Below are 15355 nucleotides of genomic sequence, written 5' to 3' on the forward strand. Positions count from 1 at the left end.
GCGCTGATCCTGACGAACATGTCGGGAGCGCCCAGGGCGCACGGGATACCCCAAGACACGACACCGATTTGCTGGCCACGGTCCACGCGGACCAGAGCGCTGCCGGAGTCACCCTGGAAGGACAATCACATTTAGCTGCGCACTAGGTGTTGAGCCTTAGGACATGGTGAGACTGTCTACAGTATCATCGTTTTGTATGATATACTGCCACACATTAGTTGTCTCCAAATTTAGTTGGACAATCAAGCCTGAGTTGTCAGAGTGGTACCGTTTCGAGACACTGTAGTGACTCTCACTTTTACCGTAATGAGAGACAGTTAACTGCTATCCACTACTTTAAAATTCACATAAGGAACGCTTATCTTTGTATAATAGTATAATTGTTTTAAAATGTTGAAAAATATAATTCATTGTGAAAGCAATTATTGCAACCCGAGATTTTGGATTGAAAACGTAATTTTTAGTAATTTGTTTTGACATTTGAATCTAAAAATAAAGTTAATAAAACTCACGTGGCAAGTGCCGTGGTTGCGAGAATGGAAGGTGCAGAGCTCAACACTTGGGTCAATAGCGGGAGCTAATATGTTAACGCTGGCGGCCACGGCGGGGACGTCACGCGCGCAACGGTTGCCGTCGATAGTTTGCGTGTCCAGTTGAAGCAGATTGGCAGAGGCAGCACCACCGGCCTGAGAAGATAAATGTGTTCAATATTTATTGATTATTCAATATTGATAATGATTGTAAATTATGACGTATTTATAATTCACATACCCTGGTTCTGCCCCATCCAGCAACTCTGGAGTTCATCCCAGCTCCGATCCACTCGTAATTAATAACGATCGCACTGACGAAATTGTTCCAGACGATGTTGTTTGAGGTGTGGAGCACACCGATGTCGTTCTTGATGGTGTTGGCGTTGTAGTTAGGGTGCATGACGAATCTTTGGAACGCGTACATCTGACCTCCACTGTTCCAGCGGTTGCTGCCGACGGTTGCGCGGGCATTACTGTAACACCACCACGTGTTATATGAATGCAACTGCAATATTAAAAATGTGAATAAGTGTGATTAAAGACTGATGTAAATATTTGGTAGATGCCGATCATTGAAAATTCATTAAACTATAATTATAAAAAATCTAATAAAGTGCTATTGCAAGAAGTGGCACTCGAGTGACATCTAGTGCAATACTTTTTAAACAAAATTTTGGCAGGCGCAGCAGCTTTATCGCCTGGCGTTGAGTTAAACGTCAAACGAATGATTTGCTGCTGTTATTCTTCATTCTATTAAAAATAAGTTTAATCAAATTTCTCATTATTATTCAAATAAGATCTATTTTGTACGAACGGGTGAACATTGTTGCCGACTCGAATGGGCACGATGCAGTGGGCAGCGGTGAGGACAGTCCTGCGGGAGACGACGGAGCCGCCGCAAACTAAGTGCCTCATAGTAGCACCGTTGGTTATGGCGACCATGTGAGGATGAGCGCCTCTAGCGGCTTGGGTGCCGCCTACGATACGGGCGTTGAGGTCCACATGCTCGAAGAAGATGGACATGTCCTGTTCCGGCTCCTCAATAGGGAAGGCTAACAAGAGAACATAAAATCATCAGCCACAGTGTAAAAGAACGAGCCAATCCCACATAAAAGAAAGACAGTTCGAAGACCAAATAACTAGCTGTTCAGCGTTACTTTTGCTACTATTCTGCTACTTGCTACTATACTATCCTGAGCAAATTCAAGCTCAGCACGACACGCTTTTCAAAGATGTGGCTTAGTTTTTATAACAGGCCACCGAACTGACATTACTCCTCTCTGGGAAATCTATTCTTGAGAAATCAATTGCCCGATCCAGGATTGGAACCCACAAGTTCTCGAACTATATTTATTCTTTCATGGTATAAGGGAGATGACACCAAATAGCTTATTCTCGAACAATCTATGTATAAAGATTATATTTTATATTATTTTGTGAACCGTTTTAAGTTGCGCAAAATTAATTTCTCGGTTTAATGGTGAAGGAAAATATCATGGTTACATATCTAGTAATTTTGTAAAAGAATTTTGAAGGTATGAGAAGTCTGCTGATTCTCAATAACCCATGATGATGAACTCAAGCATAAAGCAGGACTCAGGCATAGAATGATTGGGAACCAGTTTCCCAACATTGGGGTAGTAGTTGTAGATAGCATATTATACTACTGGTTTTACTAATATTTTTCTCAATTACATAAATCGTTTTTTGTCAATAATTAAATTTGTAAGTAAATTTAGTTAAAGTAAAAAATTACTGGTACAGTTATTAAATTAATATATTAATTTGGGTAATCAATATTTATTTATTTATTTGGACAGCCAACAAAACATACACCATACATAACTATTTGTACCATTACAGTAAGTAATTGCTGCAGTGCAGTTTTAATTACAGGCTGTCACAGCATAAATATATTATTACATACCAGTAAACAATTGACTGCACCATAAGTGCAGTATATTCTAAATATAAGATTGAATATAAAACTAGATTTAGGTTTCAACAAGCGAGTTCAATATTTTCTTTGTGAAGATAGAAAGCGAAACATTAAATATGTCAATACAATTCGATTTTTCTACAATTTTCATAATGAAATGATTAAATATAAATATACATTAAATGCACAATTCCTAATTAAGGTATATAAAAATATCTTACCATTGCATGCCGCCAAAACGGCTACCAAAAGAAATGCAACTTTCATTTCGTTCTTTTTCTCGTCAACTGAATATTTTTTTCTTTTCATTTCCTTATATATAATCATCGAAATCGTCGTTATCTCAATTCTTTTCGATTAGACGGATGCCATCTATCATTATTAATCTCACCTATGTAGGGAAATTTAATTCCCAATTAAGGTGTAGAAGCAGTTAATTTTGGTTCTGTATAACAATTATTTGACTAATGCCTTAAAAATTTCTTTCCTGGATGCAACAAGCTATCTGAGATTTTTTTTTTCGCGCTGAAAATGATTTTCATGGATTTTCACTATCGGTTTGTCTTCGCGTGGGGTGAACGGACGACTACGGTCGGTTCGCCGGCCTTACAAGCCGGTGTTAAGCTCCCGGAGAGGTAGAAAACATCGGGCGACCGCTGGGTCATGTCCATAACACTATACTCTACGCACTGTGATACCAACTGAAACTCTGCAGTCGCAATCTTCGGCGCTGTAGGGGCGGTTCTAGGGTTCCTCTAACGGAATGTTTGTCATCCGCAACCGCCGCGGCGCAGTGCCACGGGCATCCCCCTGCCGCCCGCCTGCTACTCTCCGATGTCACTATTAGTTGCCTCTTAAAATAGGTAGAGTATATTGTGGTGGAATTCTCCAAACAAGCTCAGTCCATAGGGCGCTGTACAGTCGTCCAATCAGTGCCTCCAACGCCATCTCTGGTGGCAGGAATCATCGGCGTGCTCTCTTTTTTTTTAATTGATGACGAAGCCACTCGTTTCATTAATGTTAAGGGACACGAACGCTCATTAACAACTCGATTCATACTTTGAATTATAAGGACTTCGTTTCAAAACGTTTGTCCCCCTACATAAGCTGTCGTGTCCAAGTACTAAAAACTACTCTAACACAAAGTCAAAAAATGTAGATATGTACTACTTACTAAAGTGAAGCAGATATATTACGTAATATTACAAATATGTTATTTTCATAACTATGAAGGCTGAATATATAAGTAATGAAATATTATATTCACACATACCTAAATGAGTGAGGAAAATTTAACAGGAAAATGCCAAAATAATTTTTACTGATAAAATTAATCCAATTAATCTGCAATTGGTCAAGTATTTTGGTTTCAAAACAAAGCAAATAAGTAGAAAGAGGATACTAGTGAAACCCAACAGACCAATAAAGGAGTTGTGAACCATGAACCTGCATTCAAATAAAGTTTTCTGATTTTATCGCGGTAATTTACATGATAATAATATTCTCCCGACGTTTCGATAGTTGTCAGACTTTATGGTCACGGGGCGGACTGAGGTTTAGTTTGTCGGAACAGGCAACGTTACAGTTTCGACCCACATTTTACAATCATATATGTCGCCGCAGCACCTCGTTATTCGTTGAATTGGTGAATTTCCGGAGCGATAGTGGCGCCATCTATCATTACATCGAGGAAGTATTAGAAGAGGAGGGAGGTCGACTGCTGTCAATATAAGGACCGGCCGAAAAACGACGAGCAAGAATCTTGTAGAAGTTTTTGTACGAGTCTTGTTTGGACGCTCGAACCAAGCACATTGTGTATTCCGCTAGTGTTACTATGCAGTAAATTGTTAGTGAAGTAAAGAAGTGTTTCAATAACACAGGTCTACAATGATTTTGGTGCCGCTAAAAGTAAAACTGATTCCAAGTACATTCGGTACCCTGACAAAAACCTGATAGTTATTTTTTTAATGCTACGTGTAGTTTTCGAGATTTCACATCGGTAAATAATTTAAAAAGTATTTAATTAATTTATTAAATAACAATAGAACATTTAATTTGATACGTTTAATTCCATTTAATTACACATTATTTAACAGGTTAGAAGCTTCTCTTCATAGATTTTCTCCGATGGATGTCTTTAGGACATTCCAAAACAAGATCTACGTTTTGATACTCTTCTTTTAATTTTGTTGAATGAGCAATAGGGACAGCTGCGTGTTTATTACTAATATCTAGCAAAACACATTTTAAACTTCGCTTACAGCTGTCTATAAACAATCTCCATTCTTCAGCTTTATACTTTGAGAGCCCCAGTTTCATTAGAAGACCACCAATGTTATTACAATAAACTATATCATTTTCTGAACTAAAAAACGGAAGAAATTCTTTTTCTCGATCACGATAAAATGTTATTTTTGTACCTTGAGATAACAAATTTCTATCTTTGAGTCTAGATGCTAGGAGCTCAGATCGCTCTTTTGAAAGGTCAAGGTCTCTAATCAAATCACTTAAAGCATCTTGAGAAAAAAGTGAAGGCGCAGTTGATACTTCAAAATCACTGTCACGTTCATCAGAAAAAACTTCCACCATTTCTGTGTCCGACGAATCTGATAGATCTAAAAGATCTTGACTCATAGGAAATGGTACGTCATCTGAACACAATCGAGGTTTTTTGGCAGACGGTAAATCAGGATATATCATTTTTTTTTTGTTTATACCATGTAATTCTACAGCACAAAAATAACAGTCGTCAATGTGATTTTTTAGTTCTGCCCAAATCATCGGAGCACTAAACTTTAAATGATTACGTTTACCGTTTGCCCTCTGTCTTAAATGCTCACTACATAACTTGCACACAATGTTTGGAACCCACGGTTTGCCCAGAGCCTTCATCTCTATACTAAAGTAATCAACGTATGTCTTCTTCACTGAATCTGTTATAGGTTTTCTAAACTTTTTCACTACATATTCACCACAAATGTAACAAAATGTATTTGGATTATTTACACAACACCTTCTCGATGACTACATATCGATATTATAAATTAAACAAAAAAATTACTTTATTTTAATGACATTAAGTCTGTTAAAATACATTTTTTAGATTATTATCGATCGATACAAATTTGAACGTAGCTTCAACGTTTTGACCGATTCGCACGACATCTGGCGAGCTAATTAACCAAATTATTACATAGAATAAGCAACACCAAACAAAATTATTTTTTTTGTAGACCTGTGTAATCGAATAACTGTTTGGAAAATAAATATAGATCGGTGATACTTTGCCGGTCATGTAAAAAAATAACCAAGTAAAGAGTTTTCACTACGACATACATGTTTTAAAAAAAGCGCACTATGAGCTCACAGTATCTTGAAGTCAGATAACTGGTCTTTTGGGGGCTGATTTAATATGTTCTCGAATATATTTTTTTATTGCCTTGAATGACGAGTCGAGCTTGCCGTTCGCCTGATTAAGCGACACGACCGGCCATAAGCAGTAGAAACACTATCCAACACCTTCAATTACAAAGTATTGTTTGGTATTACACTGTGCTCGCCATCCTGAGACGTGAGATGTCAAGTCTCATTATGTCCAGTAGATACATTCGCTACAATGTTCTTCAAACCAGAACATAACAGTGACTACACACTGCTGCTTGGCAGCAGAAATAGACATTGCAGTGGTATAATATAATCTGCAGGAATTGAACAACCATCCTTGCGCTATCTTTGGTGCATTTATCTCTAAAATAAATAACGAGGAGTATCTTCTTCTTCTTGTAGTGCCTCTCCAACTAGTGAAGATTGGCGGTCAGCTCAGCATACTTTCTCTTGTCCTTTGCAAGGCGAAATATTTCTTCAGCGCTTGCAATCCCCGTCCACTCGCGGATGTTCCGTAACCACGATTTTTCCTTCGGCCGATTTTTTCTCTTACCTGCCACTTTTCCCATCATTATGAGCTGAAGGAACGCGTATCTGTCATGTCTTAGTACGTGTCCCAAATATGCAATTTTCCTTTTTGATAGTATTCAAAAGTTTGCGGTTTTGACCAATCTGCCGTAGGACTTCCTCATTGGTAACCTTCTGAGTCCAAGATATCGACATCAGACGTCTATAAGTCCACATCTCGAATGCTTCCAAACGTTTCCTGAGGTTTTCCTTGATGGTCCAGGCCTCACATCCGTATAGAAGCATTGGCCAGATGTAACACTGGAGTATGCGTATACGTAGTGCAGTTTTAAGACTACGTTTGCAAAGGACCTTTCTCATCTTACCGAAGGTACTGCGAAGGTACTGGATGAACAACACCTCAGTCCCCCCCGTGACCATGAAGGCTGCAAAGTCTTCGAAACGTCGGGAGAAAATAAAATACTAGCACCGCGATAGAATCCGAAAATTAGTTTAATTTCAATGTACTGCGAGCGACTTCAATGCGAGTTTTTATTTCAATATCGCTATTCCATTCTTCAGTAAGCCAGGTACCAAGGTATTTGTATTTTTTAACTTGTTCTAGTCTTTTACCAGATATCGTTACATCTGTATACGATGAGTATATCATTCAGTTAATCGATATTTTCATAAATGTTATACATTTGAATTTTAAGTTTTATTTAGAAGTTATTGCTTAAGGTGGTAGCTCAAGGTCCATTTTCATACATTTTGTTTCGGCTTTAATCTGGGTAACTAAACAAGTATTGGCAAGTAAAGAATTTAAATTCACGTCTAGTTAGTGATTAGTTCTCGCAGTTGAAAGAAAACGTAAAAATAATTAATAATCATGGATATTTCGGCCTTTAAAATTTAATATGACGAAATTTTAAAGGCAGAAATATCCATGATTATTAATTATTTTTACATTTTTCAAAAAGCCGAAACAAAATGTATGAAAATGGACCTTGAGCTACCACCTTAATTGTTTACGTCTCAGCCCGCGCGAAAACCCTTTTTCGGGATAGAAATCCCACTTACTTTTCCGGTATAAGAAGATGAAGATAATTGACAATAAACCAAGGGAAAAGTAAAATAGAAATCATTTATTGAAGAACTCGTAGAATTAAGGTTGAAAAAAGAGAGTTGATTAGTTGATGGTGTTGGTCTGTACCCAGCTCCTGAAGGCGCTGAGCCTTACGTACATGTCGGGAGCGCCCAGGGCGCACGGGAGACCCCAAGACTCGATACCAATCTGCTGGCCGCGGTCCACGCGGACCAGAGCGCTGCCGGAGTCACCCTGCAAAGACAATCACATTCAGCCGCGCACTAGGTGGTAAGTCTTAATATCGGTTTATATGCTATTCTTCCAATGTGTAAGCACTATTGTGTTCGAGTTTAAAATTAATTAGCAGCTATATAGTCCTTTATACACTGCCTTGGTGGCGTAGTTGTACTGCATGCGCGGTACAACAGCGCTCCGAGGTCCTGGGTTCGAATATCGGGTCGGGCAAAGTAATATTTGGGTTTTTCTGCTCAGTATCAGCCCGGAGTCTGGAATTTGTGCCCGATATGGCGATCACATGGAACACACTTGGCGAAAAGTGGGTGCCCTGGTTGCGCCTCTGCATACCCCTTCGGGGATAAATGCGTGATGTGTGTGTGTGTGTGTAGTCCTTCATACATTATGAAAAGTTCTAAGTAACGCTTACCATCAAATTACGTAATTTAAAAACTTCTAAAATATAGTTCATTGGAGGCGGTTGAAGTGTTTGTCCCAAAAATCTACCTAATGATTAAGAAAAGTAAATGAGAACTTATTACATTGCAAGTGCCGTGGTTGCGAGAGTGGAAGGTGCAGAGTTCAATGTTGGGGTCGACAGAAGGTACGCTCCTGTTGAGGCTGGCGGCGATACGGGCGACTTCACGCACGCAATGGTTGCCGTCGACGGTTTGCACGTTCAGTTCGCGCAAGTTGCGAGAGATAATACCGCCGTTCTGAAACAGTAAATATATCCAATGTTAATCACTAATATTTTAATACAGCCGCAGGTTTCCCGTGGTATTATTGCAGGAAATCTTAGTAACCACTGTGAATATTGGTGCAGTAGACACATTGAAAAAGCATCCGAAGGAATATGATGGTTTCTGTGACGTAGATACTTAATTGTAAATTACGACGTATTTATGATCCACATACCCTGATTCTGCCCCATCCAGCAACCCTGCAGTTCATCCCTTTTCCGATCCACTCGTAGTTAATAAAGATAGGCCTGACGACGTTGTTCCAGACGATGTCGGTTGTGGTGTAGAGCATACCGATGTCATTCTTAATGGTGTTGGCGTTGTAGTCGGGGTGGATGACGTATCCCTTGTAAGAGTATATCTGACCACCACTGAACCACTGGTTGGTGCCAACAGTCGCGTGTGCGTTACTGTAACACCACAATTTGTCACTGAGTTTTACTTAATTTACAACAATAAAGTAATATTACAAGAAGTAACACTCGAGTGACATCCAGAGCAGTTTTTTGTAATAGAAGTTTACGGCTAGCACTGTTGCTGCCAGACGAGCGATATACTGGTTCTATTTATTTATTTATTTTATTTATTTATTTCAATTAGAACGGATAAACCAATTACACTAATTAAGTTAATAATAACAATATATAACTATAGTAAAAAATGAAACAGATAATAAGTACATGAAATATGCGGTATCATGAGTTAATTTCACAATAATGCAAACATTCATACTGGATCACGTTCCAATCAGCCGAAAAAACGTCAAAATCGGGTGCACTATTAAGAAGAGCGTTAAGAGCGTTGAGAGTTCGCGGAATCGGTGATATAGAACGTGCTACAGTACGGCACCGCGGGACAGCAAACAGATTCACAGGACAGCAAACATCTATTCAGTTATATTTTAAATATGATTTCCAGAGTTAGATATTTTGCTGGTGATAGGATATATTTTATATCCGCCCGGATAGTGACCACCATATACAAGATGTTAAAACCCGCCATAATGGCTCATGTAAGCGTAGCGCATTTCAGGATCAGCCTGTGTATATCCAGTTCCAATAGGCCAGCATAATTGTGTGGGCCGCCCGGGGGTAGTCATCACTCGTCAGTCGATATTCTATTAAACTCGACTCCACTTACCGTCAAGTGCAGCGGCACTTCGTTATGCTCGTATATAAAAAAAAAATATTAATTGCCCACCGATGTAAATAAAATATTATATTATGTAAAAGCAATTCCATTATGTACAAACCGGGTAACATTGTTGCCGCTACGGATGGACACGATGCAGTGGGCAGCGGTGAGAATAGTCCTGCGGGAGATGATGGAGCCGCCGCAAAGTAATTTCCTGATAATAACGCCGTGGGTTATGGAAACCATGTCGGGATGAGAGCCTTCAGCGGCATGGGTGCCGCCTACGATGCGGGCATTAGGGTCCACATGCTCGAAGAAGATGGACATTCTTATGTTATTAGATACATCAGTTTATAAAAAAAAACATGATAGATGGATACGTCAAACAATGTTAAATACATAAATGTTTATTAATAAAATCATAAATATAAATGTTTGTTTCATAATACCTGTAATTCTTATTATTTTTTTCCGAATTTATGCAAATATTGTGATTATTTGCAAGAAGAAAAACTGGCGATCTCGCGAGATCTCGAAATTAGCGAAATCGAAGCTGTCTGTACCTGCGGCGGCGTCGTGTGACGGGTCGGCCACTTCCCTACAATATGGTTGAGGAGGCTGATGGCTGGCACATGCCTCATACTCGTGAACGGTTGCTGCTTGTGAGGACTGTTCTGCCTATTTCGCTTACTATTTCTATTTGCTAGGGGTACTATAAGTAAAAATTATAAGCATAATATAATACTTGATTTCTGAGAGGGCTGTGCACTTGAATGAAAATTTAAAATTAATTTATTACCTATTTTGTGAGCATATTATAAATGTCCTGCTCTAAACAATAATAAAACACCCAATTGTATTTTTTTTTTCTTCTCTGTATCATGTAGGTTGTACCTTAAACTGAATTTGAAAAAAGCAACACCATCGTTCTTCTCTGATGATTATAGTTTTCCGAATTGGTAGTAGAGTTAATATTGACGGAATTTAAATAATGTATAACATTTTACAGGTTCAAAAAAATTTTTTTTTTCATTTCATTTCTTATAGTAACCGACTGACAGAATATACAATATAGTTACCTAAATATTTTATAGTTTGTCAGAAACCTTTAGTGTGGAAGGCTAAGGCATTTAACCTAAAGTATAATAATAATATCAGCCCTGTATTATATACTGTCCCACTGCTGGGGCACGGGCCTCCTCTACTATTGATAGGGATTAGGCCTTGGTCCACCACGCTGGCCTAGTGCGGCTTGGTAGACTTTATACACTCACAAAATTCCGATATAGAATTTCTTAGGTATGCAGGTTTCCTCACAATGTTTTCCTTCACCGTGAAAGCAAGCGATAGTTCACAAATAATATACACATATTTTTTTTTGAAAAATCAGAGTTGTGTGCCCTTGGGATTTGAACCTGCGTACTTTCGCCTCGGCAGTCCTTTCCACACCCAACTAGGCTATCACCGCAACATAAATTGGACGAGGTTCAAATTACATGTAAATTTTTTAAAATTCTAATATATTTTTATCAACTAAAAATAAAGCGTACATAGTATTTTAGAATATTTTATGTTACTTGGTACATAATATACAGATCCTAGATAATATGATGTTGCAATCAATTTCTGGAAGCGCCTGACTGCACGTTGCGGCAAATGTTCCTGTTACTATAAGCCGTTGTATAAGTAGGCGTTTTTAAAAATAATGAAGTATTTTGTTATATATGACGGTATATCTAAGAAATAATCGATAATTTATTTAAGAAGATACAAGTTGTATCTTTTTTTTCTATTTCAAATTTGATTCGTTTTTACACTTAATATCATAGACTCTACTATTAATTTACATTGAAAGCATGCCTTTAAAAAGACCATGAGAAACAAGATTTCTTTTTTTTCTCTTTTAATAGTTTAATATTTTTTTTGTTTGTTTTTAAAACATGAATGATTTAAGTAAAAATGACAGAAAATGTTGATTTCGAAACTGCTTTACAATTTTTACCGGTTATGACAAAGGACGATACTACAACCATAGAATTAATTAAAAACATAGATTTTAATAGTGGCTTGCTAAGCGATAAATCTTTATTTTAAAAACCCGATTACCGACAGCGGCGAAATTTATTTGAGACAAAATTATAGTAATTAGTATTTGCATTACAATGATAATAATAATCCAAATATAGTAAGTTTTATGATAGAAAGTGAAAAAAATACTAAATTTTATTGTGTTGATGAAGAATACAAAGAAAAGTATTTAGTAAGACTACTTATATCAAATGAAGCGTTCCGAAGGTATTATATAAGTTTAGAATTTAATATGTATTGTGGTTCTAACAATAGTTAAATGTTTTTTTATGTATTGTGCGTTATTGTTATACATACATATTATATTAAATAATATAAGAATTTTATATAAGAAAAAAAAGACTTTGTTAACATTTTTTTCCCAAAGGGGAGCTGTCGTATTAGTATATAAGTCATGTTACGTATTGTAATAGTTAGTATTACGAGTGCATTCTAATAAAGAGTCTAAAATCATCAACAGGTCGCAACAATATGCATCCTCCACGACAAATATATAGCATAACACCTTTTCTCAGAGGTAGGCAGAGGTGAACACCTCAGCGCGATAGTCGTCCTGCGTGCTCTACACAACTGCTTCATTGAGACAGTCTTTTTCTTACTAACACAAATAAGCAAAAAATAAAATCTTTTTAATAATAAATTATATCGCTTTCAAAAACCACTGAAACAGAAAAAATAATGTAACATTAGGTACTTATACAAGATTTATTTTTGTATACTTACTATAAAGCCGAAACACAAATTAGATTTTAGTGTAAAAGATCACATAAAAGCACACTGCCCGCGCCGCCGCGCCGCAAGGAATGAGCGAGACGTGTGGGGGGCCGCGGGGTGGGGAAGGATGTGCTTGTAAGCTTGAAGAAATACATAATATTGGGACACAATACAATAAAAATTTGTGAAATGGATTATGCTACTAATTTTCGACTAACTAATTTCGGGTTTGTAATATACTAATAATAATGTTGGATACTGGTAATTTTGGAGTCAGTGATTAATTGAAATTGCTGGTCAACCTAGATACATTAACAAATATACGAAAACAATGTTTAATTTTATAAATCATTTATTGAACATACCTACACATAAAACTGAGGTTAAAAAAAGAGAGCTGATTAGTTGACGGTGTTGCTCTGGATCCAGCTCCTAAAGGCGCTGATCCTGACGAACATGTCGGGAGCACCCAGGGCGCACGGGATACCCCAAGACACGACACCGATCTGCTCGCCGCGGTCCACGCGGACCAGAGCGCTGCCGGAGTCACCCTGCAAAGACAAACACATTCAGCCGCTCACTAGGTGGTAAGTCTTATTATCGGTTTATACGCTATGCTGCCAGTATGTAAGCACTATTGTGTTATAGTTTCAAGTTAATTAGTAGCTATATAGTCCTTCATACATAATAAAAAAATCCAAGTAACGCTTACCATCAAATATATAAGTTATTTAAAAACTTGTAAAATATAGCTCATTGGAGGCGGTTTAAGTGTTTGTACCAAAAAACTACCCAGGGTTTAAGAAAAGTAAATGAGAAGAACTCACATTGCAAGTACCGTGGTTCTGAGAGTGGAAGGTGCAGAGTTCAACGTTGGGGTCGACGGCAGGTACTATCCTGTTGATGCTGGCGGCGACACGGGCGACTTCGCGCATGCAATGGTCGCCGTTGACGGTTTGCACGTTCAGTTGGAGCAGATTGGGAGAGAGAGCACCACCGGCCTGAGAAAGTAAATATATTGGATGTTAACCACTAACATTTAAAGTACAGCCGCAGGTTTCTCGTGGTTTTCTTGCAGGAAATCTTAGTAACCACTGTGAATATTGGTGCAGTAGACAAATCGAAAAAGCATCCGAGGGAATCTAATGATTTCTGGGACGAGGATACTTGATTGTGAATTATGACGTATTTATAATCCAAATACCCTGATTCTGCCCCATCCAGCAACCCTGGAGTTCATCCCTTCTCCGATCCAATCGTAGTTAATAAAGATAGGCCTGACGGCGTTGTTCCAGACGATGTTGCTTGAGGTGTGGAGCACACCGATGTCGTTCTTGATGGTGTTGGCGTTGTAGTTGGGGTGGATGGCGAATCTCCGGTACGAGTACATCTGACCACCACTGTTCCAGCGGTTGGTGCCGACGACCGCGCGTGCGATACTGTAACATCACAATTTGTCACTGGCTTTCACTTAATTTACAAAAACAATAAAGTGATATAACAAGGAGTAGCACACAAGTGACATCCAGAGCAATACTTTATAACATAAGTTTACGGCTAGCACTGTTGCTGCCAGACGAGCGATATACAGGTGCTATTCAATTTTATTTCAAAAATAATTTCCAAAGAGTTAGATATTTTGCTGGTGGTAGGATATAGTTCATATCCGCGCAAATAGCGACCACTGTAACCAAGATATTAAAACCCGCCATAGTTGCCCACGTAAATGTGAAGCGTTCCAGGTTGAACCTGTGTATATCTAGTTCCAACAGGCCGGCATAATTGTTTCGACTGCCAAGGGGTAGTCATCACTCATCACTTGTCAGTTAACATTCTATTAGACCCCACCCCACTTACCATCAGGCGCAGCGGGGTCACTAGGATGCTCGTGCACGTATATAAAATAAGGATAATAATTGCCTGCCGATGTAAATAAAATATTATTATGTTTCATTAAGTTCCATTTTGTACGAACCGGTTAACACTGTTGCCACTGCGGAGGGGACCAATGCAGTGGGCAGCAGTGAGGACAGTCCTGGGGGAGATAATGGAGCCGCCGCAAATTAGGGTCCTGATAAGAGCGCCGTTGGTAATGGCGACCATGTGTGGGTGAGCGCCGTTAGCGGCTTGGGCGCCGCCTACGATACGGGCGTTGGGGTTCACATGCTCGAAGAAGATGGACATGTCCTGGTTAAGCTCCTCAAAAGGGAATGCTAAAGAAAAAACATTAGATATCAACGGCCTCAACAAAAGAGAACGAGTTAATGTTACATAAAAGAAAGAAAGCTCGAAGACCAATGAACTGGCTGTTCATTTTTTTTATTACCACTACAATGAGCCAATTCGAGTTCAGCGCCACACACATACTCAAGCATGTTGCAAAGAGGATATGACTTTGTTTCTACAGCTAACTGTCTGACTAACATCACATCTCTCTGAGAGATCCAGTCTCGGGCAAATAGGGGTTGGGAATACACCACTCCCAATCTTCAGCTAGAATACGTTGACATTATACCAACGTGACGACACTAAATAATTAATTCTAATCGGTAGTTCAGTTATCAGTTAATATTTTCTATATCTTATGTTGAACCGTTTTTAATTTGTGTAAAATTTATAAACATATCAACCTCACCATTGCATCCCGCCAAAACGACGACGAAAAGAAGTGCAAGTTTCATGGCCATGTCGGTTATGCTCCACACCGGGTTTCTTGGTTTTCGAAATATATCCTTTATATATATCACACAAATTAATACTATCGGATTTATTTTTTGATTAGATTAATTTGATCATAATGAAATTCGTACTACTCATAATTTTAATTAAGCCAAGTGCGAGTAAGTTGCTGCCTTACGATTCCGTACACTACATACTTAAGTCAAAGTTAGGCAAGCAGGGAAAGAAGAAAATCTAAAATATCCATTATTTTTTTTTATTTTTTTTATTTATTTATTTCCACATACAACTATTTTACAGGTAATACCCAATA

At 38.2% G+C, this 15355-nt stretch overlaps 3 protein-coding genes across 3 annotated transcripts; all 3 read right to left on the reverse strand.

Moving 5' to 3' along the window:
- Positions 1–2830, reverse strand: LOC115454278 (chymotrypsin-2-like; the record flags this gene model as incomplete). Its single annotated transcript, XM_037446261.1, is given in 5 exon segments — positions 1–113; positions 513–686; positions 772–1006; positions 1348–1585; positions 2694–2830. Coding segments are annotated over 5 exon segments (866 nt in total), but the record flags the coding sequence as incomplete, so codon positions are not given.
- Positions 2831–7493: 4663 nt separating this feature from the next.
- LOC119192437 (chymotrypsin-1-like) lies at positions 7494–12543 on the reverse strand. Its single transcript, XM_037446246.1, has 5 exons — positions 9661–12543; positions 9427–9466; positions 8603–8868; positions 8227–8400; positions 7494–7702 (listed from the first exon to the last, which is right to left on the reverse strand). Exons 1-5 carry the CDS (start codon positions 9886–9888, stop codon positions 7553–7555), a joined length of 858 nt encoding a protein of 285 aa, XP_037302143.1. The 5' UTR covers positions 9889–12543; the 3' UTR covers positions 7494–7552.
- A 154-nt stretch (positions 12544–12697) lies between these two features.
- On the reverse strand, positions 12698–15081 carry LOC115451679 (chymotrypsin-2). Its single transcript, XM_037446263.1, has 5 exons — positions 14999–15081; positions 14339–14576; positions 13568–13802; positions 13191–13364; positions 12698–12914 (listed from the first exon to the last, which is right to left on the reverse strand). The coding sequence occupies exons 1-5, from the start codon at positions 15048–15050 to the stop codon at positions 12765–12767; spliced, it is 849 nt and encodes a 282-aa protein (XP_037302160.1). The 5' UTR covers positions 15051–15081; the 3' UTR covers positions 12698–12764.
- Between the last annotated feature and the right edge of the window lie 274 nt (positions 15082–15355).

This window comes from Manduca sexta, unplaced genomic scaffold (assembly GCF_014839805.1).
Source record: "Manduca sexta isolate Smith_Timp_Sample1 unplaced genomic scaffold, JHU_Msex_v1.0 HiC_scaffold_28, whole genome shotgun sequence".
In the NCBI taxonomy this organism is placed as follows: domain Eukaryota; kingdom Metazoa; phylum Arthropoda; class Insecta; order Lepidoptera; family Sphingidae; genus Manduca; species Manduca sexta.

Coding starts and splice junctions, on each gene's coding strand:
- LOC119192437 (XM_037446246.1), bottom strand. CDS start 9,888: ATGTCCATCTTCTTCGAGCATGTGGACCCTAATGCCCGCATCGTAGGC. Junction 8,869..9,426: donor CGCTTACATGAGCCATTATG/GCGGGTTTTAAC, acceptor TTGTAAATTAAG/TAAAACTCAGTGACAAATTG. Junction 7,703..8,226: donor GCAACCACGGCACTTGCAAT/GTAATAAGTTCT, acceptor TTGTCTTTGCAG/GGTGACTCCGGCAGCGCTCT.
- LOC115451679 (XM_037446263.1), bottom strand. CDS start 15,050: ATGGCCATGAAACTTGCACTTCTTTTCGTCGTCGTTTTGGCGGGATGC. Junction 14,577..14,998: donor CGTTTTGGCGGGATGCAATG/GTGAGGTTGATA, acceptor TTTTTTCTTTAG/CATTCCCTTTTGAGGAGCTT. Junction 13,365..13,567: donor CTGGATGGGGCAGAATCAGG/GTATTTGGATTA, acceptor TTACTTTCTCAG/GCCGGTGGTGCTCTCTCTCC.